This window comes from Sapajus apella, unplaced genomic scaffold, assembly GCF_009761245.1.
Source record: "Sapajus apella isolate SASKATOON/1434 unplaced genomic scaffold, GSC_monkey_1.0 scaffold35, whole genome shotgun sequence".
In the NCBI taxonomy this organism is placed as follows: domain Eukaryota; kingdom Metazoa; phylum Chordata; class Mammalia; order Primates; family Cebidae; genus Sapajus; species Sapajus apella.
In genome coordinates this window covers 6,798,464-6,816,233 of record NW_022436975.1, presented here as the reverse complement: position 1 = coordinate 6,816,233, position 17,770 = coordinate 6,798,464, and the positions used below count along the sequence as shown (strand labels likewise).

Genomic DNA, 17,770 nt, shown 5'->3' with positions numbered 1-17,770 from the left:
AAAGATAATAATAACAGCCTAAAACAACAGTTTGAAAAGTTAAAATAACAAAACATTTGGTTCCCTCTAAAAAAGAAAGGTAACAACATATGTCCCTGAGTTGTTTTCAGAAACTCGGGACCCCGACCAAATGGATCTGCTGGCACGCAGACCTCAGGTAAGGGGAAACTGAGTACTCATCTATGACCACCTTTTTTTATTCTAAATTTCTTCCTGAGAGATGTGGAGGAGATCACGTGCATGGGCCAGAGCTAACGTTCTTTTCCGCTGACGCCAAATTGTTAAACGAAGTTTTCTCTCCTTTCTCAATTGCAAACCACAAAATCTTTAAATTCACCTATGGCATGTGTGCCCGCATTTCAAAATGTCCCACAATTTTAGGTCAAAGCAATGCACAGACTCTATATATTAATTTATGACTTTGCCTATAATCTCTGCCTCCAAGCCTTTAAAAACCCTTAAGTATAAGCTGTTAAAGCAAACTACATATGGCCTGAGAAGGACTCTGTACTTTTGTATTTGAGTCCTTGTGGATGAACTGTAACCTCGCTTAACAGTCAGACAAAATTGAAAACCTAACTTAGAAGTATGCTCCTGTAACAATAACTGAGTCTTGGTCAATTCCAGCGGCCATTCCTCAACCACTCATAGACTTCTAAGCGTTCAAATTGTGTTCAAATAAGGCAAATGCCAACCTGTAACCAATCCAGCTATTTCTGTACCTCACTGCCGATTTATGTATGTCATTTCACTTTTTTTGTCTATAAATCTTCTTTCACCATGTGGCTGTGCTGGAGTCTGTGAATCTTGCTGTGATTCTGGGGCTTCCAGAATCGTCATTACTCAATTAAACTCCTTTAAATTTAATTTGGCTGAAGTTTTTCTTTTATCAAAGCCATCAGGGAGTTTGGGTCTTAATCATAAGCTGCCCGGTTCTCCTTGGTTGGCACCCTACAATAAATGCTTCACTTTCCCTGACTGCAATCCCAGTGTCAGTGTTTGACTTTACTCTTGCCAGGCAAACAGACCCCAGCTCAGTTTGATAACACCTGGAAATACCAATTTCTGGCCAGTTGGTCAGAAGTTGTAGAGGCCAGGACTAGCTATTGGCATCTGAGGTTGGGGCAGTCTTGTGGGACTGATCTCTTAATTTGTGAGGCATGACACTAACTCCTGGTAGATACTGTCTGAATTGAATTAAATTGTAGGACACCCAGCTTGTTGGAGGGAAAACATCCTATATATTTGGTCACAGAAGTGCTCCGTGTTGAGTGTTAAGAGCACAGAAGAAAACAGTTTGTTTTTCCTACTAAATAATACTAAAAGTGAGACTATTAATACACCTTTGAATGTTATAAAGCGTACTAGTATTCTCTAATTAGTCAATAATATACTCCTCATATTAAACGACCAGAATGCCACAGGAAACAAGGGGAAAACTAATTTTCATACCCAATCCATTTAAAACTATTAGACGAACTATTTCTTTTCTTCCTCCTTGAATGAAATCTAGAAAATTTATTCTGAATATTTGGATTGCTCTCAGGTAATAAGTCCATTGGTTTCTTTTATCACAAAACTGGGATAATTTCAACAATTATAATGACCAATCCCATATAATAATCAAAACTTCAAATTTCATTTAAAGGCAAAATGTCTCTCCCCTCCTGTCTTCAGTTCTGGAATCTTGGGAGGCAGGCAGGCTCACAGGTTGCCTTCTTCTTCCTGCCTTTACCCAGGCTGAATATCCTTTATCTGAAAAGCTTGGGATCAAGAAGTGTTTCAGGTCTCATATTTTTAAATATCTACATTTATGTCTACTGATTATGCATCCCATATCTGAAAATCCAAAATCTGAAATGCTCCCAAAGGCATCTCCTTTGAGTATCATAATGATGCTTTAAAAATTTCAAATTTTGAAGTATTTCGAATTTTGAATTTTCAAATTTGGCACTCAGATATGTAATTTATGACCCTACAGAGTTAGAGACAGCATAAACAGGACAGGCAAAGGTGAGAGGTAAGAATCTAGAAATGTCTTATTAACCAGCACTGTTTATATATGCATGTTGGTGAGTAGGTATTTAAAGCAGGAATCATTTATCTTACTATCTTCTTGGATTATCTGCCTACAATTCTACTCTGGCTGTTCTCCAGACTACCCTTTCTTTGTGGCCAAAGGCCACTGAGGAAGCCTGCAGATTGTTATTCAAGTTGGGGTCATCTAACAATTTCTAGATGGCACAGGTTCTTCAAGTGGTTTCTTCACAACGGAAAAACCCCTCCTACCCTCTCCTATTACTGGTGATTGGTGTATAGGTATCAAAGCAACAGGCAACCTACTGCAATGAAAACTTGTAGTTTTTATATTCAGTGGTGAACCCATAACTTGTCTGTCCCTTCCTTCGTAAGTCCTGAATATGTAGCCTTGTGCCTACATTTGGGATGGTGCTGGGATGGGTCTGAATATACGTGTCCCCTAAATTCATCTACTGGAACCTAAGACTCAATGTGATAACATTAAGAGGTGGAGCCTTTAGGATGTGATTAAGTCATGAGAGCTCAACCCTCCTGAGTGGGACTAGTGCCCTCACAAAAGGACTTCAGGGAACTAGCTAGGAGGCCCTTTTTGCCCTTTCACCATAGGAGGATAAAGCAAGAAGGCCCTCCCAAGACAACAAATGCCAACACTTTGATCTTAGACTTCTCAGCCTCCAGAAGTGTTAAGAATAAATTTTTGTTCTTTATAAATTGCCCAGTCTAAGATATTTTGTTACAGCAGCCTCAAACTAAATAAGACAGAGAATAAGATCTTGCTTCTATTATTTGTTCTGGTCTTTTGAGGCTTCAGCAGAAAATGAGACAGAAAAAAACACCATTGTAACATTCTGTTAGACTGTACTTATAGTTCTGATTTTCACTTTGGCCCAAAATCATGAAGAGGACTGAAACACCTTAAGTGATTAATTTTTTTTTCTTTCTCCCTTTTAAGTAAATTTTTGTTTCACTAAATTGTGGTCAGAGAAAGTGGCCTGTTTGGGAAATTTTACTGAGATTTTCTTTTTGGTCTAATATCTGAGTCAAATTATAAAAATGTTTCATGAAGCTTTGAAATGAAAAGGCTTCCCTATCTACAAACACCTGAGGAGAGTAACTGAAGGATCCAACTAACCTACCAAAATCTGACACATATGATAAAACCCTATCCTATCTTCTTTTCATTTCTTCTTGACTATCTAAGAGTATTTTACTTTATCTATTTACTTGCAATGTTATCTGTGGAATAAAGGCTCATGAATCTTATAATCTCATTGTGAATTATAAACTTTATCAAAAGAGCGCCTTCTTCTACCTTTTAATGCTTGTTGTCTTTAATTTCACTTTATCTTATAATAAGATTATAACTAAGATTGTTTCTTTATTTACATATTTCTGATACATTGCTTAAATTTTTATTTTTAATATTACTGGGTCATTTATGTCAAGTGTCTCTTGCATAGAACATATCATTGGACACGGGATTTTTTAGGTTTAAAAGTTTTGCCTTTTTGTTTAGAAATATTAACAGAAACTCAGAAATAAGGCCAAAAGATGACTACCATGTCCTTTCAATATTGTAGTAGAACACTAACAAGCTTGCCTGAGAATCATTTGACTTACTGTGGAAGTGTAACATTATGTGACTTAATATTTACTATGGATTCAGGCCTGTACAATTAGCTATCGATTGATTAAAAATAATATGCAAATGATTTACATCTGTTCAAAATATAGATACATTTTGTCTGAGAGAGAAGACAACCTCCAAAGCATATTTGTGTTGTCTATAGAACACTGCTCATATTTTTTATTTATCAATCTTATTCATAATTCTTTTCTCACTGATTACATGTACATATTTTTTAGTTTCTGGTAACCTCCTTTGAGCCAGATTTGTCAACCTGCTAATTCCCCCATTAATTATCTAAACACACTGTCTACTCCGTATTTGTATAAGAATCTTGTTCTTACTTTGAAAATTATACTTTGACACTTTTTAGTAAGAAAGTTTATCATCTTGTCTGATGCTTTTGGGTTTTTTTCCTTTTTTTTTTTTTTTTGGTATGTGCCCCTTTAGTAGCATGCCTTTTGTTAAATGGATTTTGTTTATCTTATAATTGTTTTATACAGTAGCAGGAAATAAATTTATTGGGAAGATGTGAGTCATCTCACAGAGTTGAGGAGAAGAGTGAGGAGAAGAGTGAGTAAAGGCATGAATAAAATGGCAGCAGAAAACACAGCTGAGACCTGACTGCCAGGATAGTCTCCTTAACATGCCACTGTTGGACAATCACTAGCCTTCAAGGAATATCACCACCAGGAGATACAACTGCTGCCTCCACCCCTAGCATGCTGGAATGCTGTCACATATCACAACATATAAATCTCTAATCTCCTCTATTTTATAAAATTACTCTTTCTAGCATTTAGGCCCATCCTAGATTGTCCCCTTGGCCAAATCTCTATCATTTTGAAGAAAAATACATCTAGTTAAATTTTAAAGAGTATTTGGGGACAATATTTAGATTTCACATAGTCAATACATAAAGGTCCATTTTCTACAAATTTTCCACAGTATTTTCTAGATTTGAACAGAGTTTCACATAAATACAGTGGAATCACACCTTCACGAACTCTCTGTGGAAGAGCCTTACCTGGGCCAAGTCCATCATGGCCTATCACAATCTTGCACAAATTTCCAAGGTGCACAGCCTCCAGGAAAAAGGTGTCAGTCTATAACAAATCAAACACTATAATTAGATCTAAACTATAACTCTGACTTATACCAAGAGTATAAATTAAAATGCAGTTTTTGTTTTTTTTTTTCGAGACAGGATCTCCCTCTGTCACCCAGGCTGGAGTGCAATGGCACAATCTTGGCTCACTGCAACCTCTGCCTTCCGGGCTCAAGTGATCCTCCCACCTCAGCCCTCAGAGTATCTGTACTACAGGCTTGTGCCACCATGCCCAGATAATTTTTGTATTTTTTGTAGAGATAAGGTTTTACTATGTTGCTCCCCAGGCTGGTCTCGAACTCCTAGGCTCAAGCAATCTGCCTGCCTTAACCTTCCAAAGTGCTGGGATTACAGATATGTGCCACCGCACCCAGCCAGTAAAAACTGATTGTAAAAATGAATTTACAATTAAAAGGAGCCATAGTTGTGGTCCAGTGGTTTATATAATCAGAATATAGACAAAAAGTGAAGTTCACAGAATACTTTCAACAAAATCAAAGATAATGGTATATGTTTCAATGCAAAAAATCATGATCCAAACTTAAAAAAAAAAGATAAGAAAACAAAAAATAACCTTTGTATAGTGTATTATGTTTCAAAATATCTTCATGTGCATTTTATTTTGCCTTCAAAAATTGCTAAATGAAAAAAAAATCCTTTCTACAGACAAAAAAGTTGAAGCACAGATCTAAGATTAGAGCTCAGCTCCTCTGACGTGTAAGAAGACTATTTTCTTTTGAACCTCTTTGTCTCTGTGTGAGTGCACTGTTAAGAATGTAAATAATGAGAAACAAAACTATTAGCTTTCATTAACAAAAAAATACTGTTCATGCCTGGTACAAATTAATGGATAACATTATTATCCCTTTATCCACCAAACACAATGTTTAGAAAAGCAGGACTTTTCTATGCAATAAATGAAAATTATGAGTTATGATATTGATAATAATCGATGTAGAGAACTCTAAGGAAAAGTGAAGAAACATATAATGAAAATATCCTGATATACTCATTAAGAACTAGTTGGGTCATCAAGGAAGGCTGAGATTAATATAACATGATCAACTGTCTATAATTTACTCAGTAAAAGAAAAATTTAAATATTATATGCATATTATTAGTAATAAATTAACAATGTATTCGGCTTCTACATTCAAAAATAAAATTTGCTGTATATAATTATCCACATTTAACAATATACATATAGATTTAAACATCAACGAAGAAGGAAAAGATGTCAAGAAGATGGCAGATTAGGAAGCTCCAGACTCCAGTTTACACATGGAGATACTAAGTTAACAATAATATAAGAACTAGAATACTTTTTTTTGAAAACTTTAGCGACCACTTGAGAGATACAGCCCTCAGGCCAATGCATAACCAAGAAAGGACTTCATCCAAAAAGGGCAGAGAAGTTCAAAGCATTTTACATGCCCTTGCCCTACTGCTACGTGGCATAGTACAGTACAATAAGAAGGAAACCACCTACACTCCAGAACCTCCCTCACAACAAAAGCAAAAAGTAGACCATACATCCAAAATTCTGTCTTGTGTGAAGGCTGCCTGAGAAACTGGATTATGTCTCCCCTGACTTGGAGCCATGACAGAAATGGCAGATAGTCTGGAAGGCTAAAAGATAGAGGCCTGCCCTGTAGCCTGTGTTTTCAACAAAACTTCTTCAGTACAGCAGACAAACAAGGCAAGGAAGAGATTGTGGGCTCTGGTTAAGAAACAAGAGGAAGCACTTAAGGAAATTAATTACTTAAAATCAAATACATAAGCCCAGGGAAGACACATTGCCAGAAAAGGTTTAAGAGGTCCCAAACTTCCACCTGGGCTGATCAATGCAAGTTTTCTCCTAGTAAAGCCAGTCCATAATGACTGCGAGGTGTGGCTGTATTTTTAATTGTTCAAATCTCAATAAAAGATTACAAAGCTTACAAAGAAAGAGGAAAACATGGCCCACTCAAAGAAATGAATGGCTTCATGAAATGACCCTAAAGAAATGCAAATCTCTAAACTTCCTAAAAAAAATTTAAGACAACTATCTTAAAATGCTAAATGAGCTCAAAAGAATACAGAGAGACAACTAAATGAAATCAATAAATTCAGACATGAATAAAATGAGAATATCAACAAAAAGACAGAAACTATAAGAAAGAACCAAACAAATTCTAAAGCTGTTAATATAAAAACTGAATTGAAAAATTCACTGATGGGGTTTAGCATCAGATTTAATAAAGCAGAAGAATCAGCTTACTTGAAGGCAGGTAAGTTGAAATCATCAAGAAGGGAGCAACAAAATAAAAGAATGAAAAAAGTGAAGAGAGCATAAGAAACTGATGAGACACCATCAGGCAGGCCAATATATGCATTGCTGAAATTTTAAAAGGAGAAGAAAGAAACAGAGGGGCACAGAGCTTTTTGGAAAAAAGTAATGGCCAAAAACTTCTAAAATCTGAGGAGTGAAATGCACATGCAAATTCAAAAAGCTCTATGGGGTAAAACTAAAATAAACCAAAAGAAATCCACACTTAGACCCATTACAATCAAACTGGTGACTGTCAAAGAGACAATCTTGAAAGCAGGAAGAGAAAGGCAACTCATCATGTATGAAGAAGATTCTATAAAAGTACGAGTAAATTTAAGTAGAAACCATGCAGGCTAAAGGCAACAGGATGATACATTCAAAATGCTAAAAGAAAAAAAAGAAAAAAAAAAAACCTCTCAACCGAAAATTCTACATCAGGCAAAACTCTCAAAAGTGAAGAAGAAATTAAGACTTTCCCAGATATACAAATTGAGTAATCTCATGATCACTAGACCTACAATACAAGAAATGCTAAAGAAGTTTTTTCAAACTGAAACAAAAGGACACTAGATACTAACATGAAAACATATGAAATTATGAAGTTTGAGCTTGGGATGCAGAGGCTTGCAGTGAGCCGAGATCAGTACACTGGACTCCAGAATGGGCAACAGAGTGAGACTCTATCTCAAAAAAAAAAAAAAAAAAAAGAAAAAAGAGAAAGAAGGAAGGGAGGGAGGGAGGGGAGAAAATATAAAGTTCTTCCATAAAGGAAATAAATGGACAAACATTAGAAACTTGTATTATTTTAATTTTGGTGCATAAATTCACTTTTACTTCTTGTATAGAATTTAAAAGACAAAAGTAGGTATACAATATATAAAGATGTAATTTCTGACATTAATAACGTAGAGTGGAGTTTGGAGCCGTAAAGGGGGACAATTTTTGTGTATAATTGAAGTTAAGCTGTTATCCGTCTAAAATAGAATATTATAACTTTAAGATGTTTTATATAATTGCAACAGGAACCACAAAGAAAATATCTGCAGAACACACACAAATGGAAAGGAGAAGGGAATCAAAGCAAGTCACTACAAAAAGATTAATGAAACTCAATGAAGACTGTAAGAGAGAAAAGCAGGAGGGGAAAGCTTCAAGACATACAGAAAACCATTCACTAAATGACAATAATAAGTCCTTCCCTATCAGGAATTTCTTTAAATGTACATGTATTAACTCCATATAATAACATAAATGGTCTCAATGTATTTAAAAAAACAGGATCTAACTATACTATCTACAAGAGATCTGAGGATATACATAGGTAGAAAGTGAAAAGATAGAAAAAGAAATTCTATGCAAATGGAAACCTAAAGAGGGAGAGAGTGGCCATGTTTATACCAGACAAAATAGAGTTTAATTCCAAAACTGTCACAAGAGACAAAGAAAGCTACTATATAATGATAATATGGTTAATTCTTCAAGACTTAATGTCATATATATATACATATAAAATTCATAAATATATATGCACCTAACATCAGTTGCATATATACGTATGTATACATATATACGTATGTATACATATATATACATATATATATATTAATGACTTTGCCTATAATCTCTCTATATATAAACATATATAAAGCAAACTTTTTGTTTAATATATATTAACTAATATATATATTAATTCATAACTTTGCCTATAATCTCTCTCTTTCTACATATATATATATAGAGAGAGAGAGAGAGAAAGAGCGCAAACTTTTACAAAATGGAAGGGAGAAATATATATTAATTTATGACTTTGCCTATAATCTCTATATGCACACATATATATAAAGCAAACTTTTGGTTTAAATATGTTAATTAATATATATTAATTTATGACTTCGCCTATAACCTCTCTATATAGATATACATACATGGATACATAAAGCAAACTTTTACAAAATTCAAGGGAAAAATAGCAACACAAAAATAGGAGATTTCAATGCCCCACTTTTGACAATGGATAGAAGAATGAGACAAAAGATCAATAAAGCAAGAGGACATGACCAACATCATAAACCAACTGGTCCTAACAGACATATACAGAACCACCAACAAACATGGAACATTATCCATGAGGTATCACAAGTTAGTTCACAAACAAGTCTTCACAAATTTAGGAAAATTAAAATCATAGAAAGCATCTTTTCCAATCATGGTGGAACAAAACTAGAAAACAATAGTAGGTGACTGGAATGTTCACATATATGTGGAAATTAAACAACTCACTCTTTAAACCATCGTTGGGTGGTTTTGTCAGCAATATGGCAGAATAAGAGGATTCTGACTTTCAATTCTTCCATGGACGGACCAAATAAACAAATACAAATACATCAATTCCCTTGGGGGGAAATCAGACACTTGTTGCAACACACACACACACACACTGGGAAACTACGAAAACATCCACATTAAAACAGGTTAAAAAAAGGCTGAGACAAGCTCCTGCCACAAACCACACCCCAGAAATAGCACTGCACAGTCAGGAACTTCTCCAGCTTCAAAAAGGAAGTATGTGTTTCTCATCCGGAGCCCACAGTCTCTCTTGCTTGCCTTGTTGTCTATTTGCTATACTGAAGAATCTCTGCTGCAAAAACAGGCTGCAGGGCTGGCCTCTGTTTTCCAGGCTTCCAAACTATCTGCCATTTCTGTTATGGCTCCAAGTTAGGGGAGACATAAACCAGTTTCTCAGGCAGCCTTCAGATGAGACAGAATTGTGGACATGTGATCCACAACCCCTCAGCCTGGACTCATTGCACCAGAAACCTGGAAATTGGCACTGGACCTCATATTTGGGGGCTCAGTAGAAGCCCTCTAGTTCTGGTTCAGGAGGCAGGAAAGGGAACTCTTCACATATAGAGAAGGTGCAGACACGCCACCACTCTTTCATTTCTGTCCTTTTGCTATTCTGTTGTGCTGTGCAATTCTGCAATCTTCCCATTTGGAAGGAAGACCCTATTGAAGCCCAGCCCTACCAAACAGAGGGGCAAGTTCCTCTCCTTCAGAATGTTGGCTCCAATGTACTCCTCTTCCCAGGCATGGGGATGTACAAAATTAGAAAAATGAAAGTTAAAAAAAACGGTGGCATATCTGCACCTGCTCTATACATGAAGAGTTCCCTTTCCTGCCTCCTGAACCAGAACTAGAGGGCTTCTGCTGAGCACCCAAATCTGAGGTCCAGTGCCTATTTCCAGGTTTCTGGTGCAATGAGTCCAGGCTGAGGGATTGTGGAGGAGGAAACCTAACTTTTATGGTTGCTATCCAAGGGACTGGCTCCTACATCAACTGCCTCTCAGAGCAGATGGCGCTGGGCATTTGAAAATCCCCTGGAAGCACAGAGAACTAGGAGGTGTTTTTAAACAGGCAGCTATACCCCTAGACTGGGTATAGGTCTAACTTCCAGTTTCTCCCTGGAAGAGGTTTGACTGCACATAATCCTAGCTGCTACCTAGGGGTCAGGGCTTCTAACTAGAGTACACCTGAAAGCCTAGAAGGCAGGAAATTAGTAAAGTTTTCAAAACCTGAATAGGCATGTGGGTACTTCCCATGTCTTCTCACTGCAGCAATAAAACCAAGTATCCAGCTTCTCCCTGAAAAGAGTTTCTCCACACACTGAGCATCCCAACTTTCATAGCTCCCACCTAAACAACTGGCTCCTAGATCACCTGCCTCTGGAAATGTGGGGGCTCAGCATCTGAAAATTCCCTGGTACCACAGAGAACAAAGAGGCATTTAAGTGGGTACAAGAATATTTCCAGCAGCAATCCCACATAAGGCTTACCACAGAGCAAGCAGGCAAAAATACCCAAATCCCATTTTCCCACTAGAAAAGGTTGGACTTACACTTTCTCAGATGTTGCCCCAGAACTGGGCTTCTAACTAGCCTGCATGTGGTTGGTGATAAGCAATTAAAAGTCCTGTGTGAACCTGAACAGAATGCCTTCTTCCCCAGCTGGCTCCAGTGATAAAGCCAATCTCCATATTCTGCCTGGACGGAGTTTGTCCATACATTGAATATCCCATCTTTTACAGCTTCTACCTGAGGGACTGGCCTCTAGCTGTGGGAGCTGACAGGGACAGGTATTCTTAAGTACCCCAGGGAATACTGAGAATGAAGAGATGGTTTAAGCAGGTAAGGAGCACTTCCAGCACCTTTCTCCTGGCTTCATACAGAGAGAGCAGGCAAAAACCCCAGCACCCAGTTTTTCTTTGAAAGGGGTTTGACTGCACACCTAATGTCTTAAGTTTCCCAGCTGATTTCCACTGGTTAGATTTTTAATTATCTTGCATCCAGGCAGTGACAGAACAAGCAATCAGTAATCTACTGAGTGCCTGAACACTTCATACAGCTCTTTCCCTTGGTTCATTTCAGAGACAGAACAAGTCTCCAGCTGACCCACCTATCTCTGAGAGCTGATGGAACTGGGTATTTGCTAGGCTCTTGGGGGCAACAAAGAACACTGAAACTGTGTGGTCTGAACAGAAGTGCAGGCATTTGCTATAAACCCTCCCCTCGGCTTAATGCAGAGTGAGTGCAAGATAAATTCCAGCTCTCAGGTTCTGCCTGAAGAAAAATGGGACTTGATCATACATCTAGCAACCCAACTTTTCCAGCTGCTTCTTAAGGGCCTGGCTTCTATCTTACCTACCACTGGGCAATGATAGGACTTGGCATACCCTAAACTCCTGGGGGCCACGAAAAGCAAAGACAGTAGTTGGGACAAATACACAAGTTTGAGAGGCACTGAATCTCTGCCAAGTTGATCAATGAGATCTATTTCCTACATGAAGCGATTTTCACAAGATTAGGAGAGGTGGCTACCTCATCTAATACATAGAAACTAATAGAGAGAGTCAAAGAAAATGAAGGAAAAAAGGGAAATATGTTCCAAACAGAAGAACAAGATTAATTTCCAGAAATGGAGCTAATTCATATACTCAACAGAGAATTCAAAATAACAGTCACAAAGATACTGAGGTCAGGAGAGCAATGAATGAACCAAGTGAGAATTTCAATGAAGAGGAAATACAAAGGTTTAAGTTCCAGAATAAAGAAAGAAGTTTCACAGTTCAACAACAAAAAAGAAGAAATAACCCAATTTTTTTTTTATTTTAGATTCAGGCAGTACATGTGCAGGTGTGTTAACTGAGTATATTATGTGATGCTGAGGTTTGGGATATGAATGATCCCATCACCCAGGTACTAAGCATAGTACCCAACAGGTTTTCAATCCTTGTCTTCTTCTCTCCCATCCCTCTCCACATCTCAGTGTCTATTGTTGCTCTCATTGTGTCCAAGAGAACACTATATTTAGCTCCCACTTATAAGTGAAAACATGTAGTATTTAGTTTTCTATTCCTGCAAATAACCCAACTTTAAAATGGGAAAAAGTACTTGAATAAACATTTCTCCAAAGATTATATACAAGTGGCCAATAAGCATATGAAAGATGCTCAACATCACTAATCAATAAAGAAATGTAAATAGAAAGCACAATGAGATATCCCTTGGTAGCCGTTAGGATGGTTACATTAAAAAAAAAAAAACAATTAACATGTCTTGGCAAAGAGATAAAGAAACTGGAACCCTTGTGCACTGTTGGTGGGATTGTAAAATGGTGCCACCACTATGGAAAACAGTACAGCGGTTTCAAAAACTTAAAAACAAACAGAGAGAGATCCAAGATGGCTGATCACTAGCAGCTCAGGATTGTAGCTCCCAGTGAAAGCGCAGAGAACGAGAGGACACCACACTTTCAGACGAATTTTTGTTGCCCACTGACCAGGAGATTCCCAGCGGAGGAGCCCCACAGGTCGCCAGGGCGACCCTTGTGGCCAGCATGGCGGTTTTGCCGGTGCCCCAGTGCGGCGGTTCTTGGTGCAGAGTAAACAGGACTGGATCCCCTTTTGGTCAACATTTGGAGCTCCGGGAAGGCAGAGTCGCCTATTCAGCTGATTGAAAAAGGGACTCAAGAAGGAAGCCAGACCAGAGATTCCCAGGCAGAAAAGCACCACGAATCTTAACCGCTGTTTTGGCGGGCACAGTGGGTTGCTCAGATTGCAGCGCTGGGAATCAACAAGTTGGACGTCCACTCAGAGACCTAATTTGAAAGTTGGTAAGTACAAAGACGATAGGTGGATAAATTTACAATGATGAGAAGAAACCAGCGTAAAAAGGCTGAGAATACCCAAAATCAGAATGCCTCTCCCTCTACAGGGGACCACAGTTTCTCATCAACAAGGGAACAAGGCCTGATGGAGAACGAGTGCGTTTCATAAACAGAATTAGGCTTCAGAAGGTGGATAATAAGAAACTTCTGTGAGTTAAAAGAACATATTCTAACCCAATGTAAAGAAATTAAGAACCTCGAAAAAAGGTTTGACAAAATCCTAACGAGAATAGACAATCTAGAGAGGAATATAAGTGAATTAATGGAACTGAAGAATACAATACGGGAACTCCACGAAGTATGCACAGATTTTAACAGTCGAATTGATCAAGCAGAAGAAAGGATATCAGAGGTCGAAGGCCAACTTAATGAAATGAAACGAGAAGACAAGATTAGAGAAGAAAGAGTGAAAAAGAATGAGCAAAATCTCCAAGAAATATGGGACTATGTAAAAAGACCTAATTTAAGTTTAATAGGTGTACCTGAATGTCATGAAAAGAATGAATCCAAGCTGGAAAATATTCTTCAGGATATTATTCAGGAAAACTTTCCTAACCTAGTAAGGCAGGAAAATACTCAACTTCAGGTAATACAGAGAACACCACAAAGATATTCCTCAAGTAGAACAACCCCAAGACACATAATCGTTAGATTCGCCAGGGTTGAAATAAACGAGAAAATTCTAAGGGCAGCTAGAGAGAAAGGTCAGGTTACCCATAAAGGGAAGCCTATCAGACTCACAGCAGATCTCTCAGCTGAAACTCTACAAACTGGAAGAGAGTGGGGGTCAATATTCAATATCCTCAAAGAAAAGAATTTTCAACCCAGAATCTCATATCCCACCAAATTAAGCTTCATAAATTAAGGAGAAATAACATTTTTCACAAACAAGCAAGCACTCAGAGATTTCATCACCACCAGGCCTGCTTTACAAGAGCTTCTGAAAGAAGCACTATACACAGAAAGGAACAACCAGTATCAGTCATCCCAAAAACTTACCAAAAGGTAAAGAGTATCTCCATAATGAAGAATCTATATCAACTAATGGGCAAAACAGCCAGCTAGCATTAAACGACAATATTAAACTCATATCAATATTAATCCTAAATTTAAATGGATTAAATGCCCCAATCAAAGACACAGACAGGCAAATTGAATAAAAAGTCAAAACCCATCAGTTCACTGTATCCAGATCCATCTTATAAGCAAGGACACACAAAGACTCAAAACAAAGGGGTGGCAGAAGACTTACCAATCAAATGGAGAGCGGGAAAAAAAAAAAAGAAAAAGAAAACAGGAGTTGTAACTTTCTGACGAAATAGACTTTAATAGAAACAAAGACTAAAAGAAACAAAGAAGGACATTAAATAATGGTAAAAGGATCAATGCAACAACAGGAGTCAATTATCATAAATATATATGCACCCAATATAGGAACACAGATATTAACAACCCAGACACATAAGACAAGTTCTTAATGACTTATGAAGAGACTTGACTCCTGCACAATAATAGTGGGAGACTTTGACACCACATTGTTAATATTCGACAGATCAATGAGATAGAAAATTAACAGGGACATCTATGATTTGAACTCAGACCTGGAACATGTAATCTCAGTGAATATTTATAGAATTCTTCACCCCAGGTCCACAGAACACACATTTTTCTCAGTATCATATTACACCTATTTCGAAAGTGACCACATAATTGGAAGTAAATCACTCTTCAGCATTTGCATAGCATTTCACAGGCTTAAATGAAATATTGGTTGGCTGTTTGTTTGTTATTTTCTTCCCTTATTCCTTCCTGTCTCCGCTGTTAAGCACAATTATCGGCATAACAGATATTTTAATACCTATTTTTAGATTGCATTCCAGCCTAGGCAATAGAGCAAGACCCCTGTTCTCTCTCCCCCTTTCTCTTTCTCTTTCTTTTTTTCAACAAATAAAAAATAAATAAAATAAAATAAAATAATAAAAACAAACTACGATATGATTCTGCAATCCCACTTCTAAACATATATCAAAAATAATTGAAAAGACCCCAAAGAGATATTTGCACACCCATGTATGCAACAGCATTATTCACAATAGCCAAGAGGTGGAGGCATCCCAAATGTCCATTAATGGATGAAATAATAAACAAAGTGTAGTTTGTTTGATTACACACAATGGAGTATTATTTAGCCTTAAAAAGAAAGGAAATCCTGTTACATTGCTTTAACACAGATGAATCTTGAGGACATTATGCTAAGTGAAATAAGCCAGTCACAAAAGACAATTAGTATATTACTTCCCTTACATGAGGTATCAGAAGTAAATATACAGAAATAGAAAGTAGAATGGTGGTTACTAGGGACTGAAGGGAAGGAGAAATGGGGAGTTGTTAATTATTAGATTACCAATTTTGGAAGATGAAAAAAATTCTGATGATTCATTGCACAGCCATGTGAATATACTTAACATTACTAAACTGTGCACTTAAAATGCTCTTAAAATAGTTACAATGGTAAATCTTATCTTATGTGTTTTTACCACGATTAATCTTTTTTAAATGAAAGGGCATTTTGCTTACTTGTCCTCTTAAAAAATTGAAGGTGCTCTTCGATCTAAATAGTTGTCTGGATCCCGTATCTCCCTTTTCTCCATGGACAGAAATGTAGACGTTTGCTGTTGTTCCAGCATTCCATAGCTCACCTGTTGCCACAGTCACTTCATATATTGTCACTGACAACATAAGAAAAAAAACTTTAAGTGCCAAGCATTACTCATATAACATAAAATTAAGTACAGAAGTCTCCTCTTACCCATGGTAGACAAGTTCCAAGACCCCCAGTGGATGTCAGAAACCACAGGTAGTAACAAATTCTATATACAGTATGTTTTCCCTATATATACATACCTATAATAAAGTTTAGTTTATGAATTAGGCACCATAAGACATTAACAATAACAATAAAATTGATTAATTATAACAATCTAATGTTCAAAAAAACAAAAACTTTGTTCTTACCACAAATCTTACCAAATGTGACATACTTTTTTTTTTTCTTTCCATGTTAAGTCAAGAACTTTCACCTTTTCCCTTAAAGATAGTACTTCACGGCTTCTCTTTGAAATATCCAAATTGCCAGCATCACTGTTCTTGCAATTTGAGGCCATTATTCAGTAAAATACAGGTTACCTGAACACAAGCACTATGATACTGCGACAGTTGATATAACAACCAAGATGGCTACTAAGTGACGCACAGGCAGAGAGCATACACAGTGTGGATTCACCAGACAAAGGGGTGATTCACATCAAGGCAGGATGGAGCAGGACAGCAGAAGATTTCATTACACACAGAATGGCACACAACTTAAAATTTATGATAAATTGCCTGTTTCTGGAATTTTGCATTTATTAATTTTGGACACCAATTGACTTTCGGGGACTCAGGCCAAGGAAAGCAAAATCCCTGGATAACAGGGGACTACTGTACAGAAATCCAACCAAGAGTTCTAGCTCCAGATAACATGGAGTAACCCACACCATCCAGTTTCTCCTACTGAATGCAGCTATAAAACTTTGACAGAATGCATAGAACAGCTATATGGAGATCAAAAAGTGAACAGCAGCAGGAGAGGTGGGGAAGAAGACCAAAATTTAAAGTAACATCAAGCAACTGTGAGTTTACCGTTTCTCCTCCTCCACAGCCCCCCAGCCTGGATTCAATGCACCAGAGACCTGGAAATAGACACTGGACCTCAGATATGGGGGCTTGGTAAAAGCCCTCCAGTTCTGGTTCAGGAGGCAGGAAAGGGAACTCCTCACATATAGAGAAGAGAAGATGCAGACATGCTACCATTGTCTTACTTGCATTTCTCTATTTTCTTACATCCCTGTGCCTGGGAAGAAGAGCACATGGAAGCCAACATTCTGAAGGAGAGAACATTCTCTTCTGTTTGGTAGAACTGGGCTCCAATGGGGTCTTCCTTCCAAACAGGAAGACCATAGAAGTACACAGCATAACAGCGTAATTAAAACCTCAGTTTTATAAGCCAAGAACCAAAAGAAAGATCCAAGAAACTGTAGAGGCTTTAAAAACTGAACTAACATTGGAACCACAGCCCACATAAGACAGGTTAGAATTTATGACCTGAAATTAACCAGTAGTCAACTGTATACTAAAACAAAATATCAACATTCTCCTTAGGATTTAAATAAGAACTAGTGTCTCATATAATAATATGTAAAATTCCAAGGATATAATATGAATACTTAGAATATTAAAAATAAGAAAAATATCAACTCACATAGGAAAAGAGAATGGAGACGTCACCATTGAGATGACATGGGTACTGATTACCTGGCAAAGATTTTAAAGCAGTTGGGATACCAATGTTACTACAAACAATCATGAACACTCTTAAAGCCAATAGAGAAATAGAAAATCCCTGCAAAGAAATGGAAAATTTA

General features: G+C 37.2%; 1 protein-coding gene across 1 annotated transcript in view; it reads right to left on the bottom strand.

Annotated features, from left to right (window-relative positions):
- The window catches only part of RP1 (RP1 axonemal microtubule associated), a 310,814-nt gene that overhangs the window by 202,338 nt on the left and 90,706 nt on the right, over positions 1-17,770 (bottom strand). Inside the window, exons 8-9 of the mRNA XM_032296101.1 lie at positions 15,885-16,036; positions 4,695-4,773 (exon numbers count right to left, since the gene is read on the bottom strand). Of these exons, the coding sequence (XP_032151992.1) occupies positions 4,695-4,773; positions 15,885-16,036 (231 nt within the window). The remainder of the gene's footprint in view (positions 1-4,694; positions 4,774-15,884; positions 16,037-17,770) is intronic.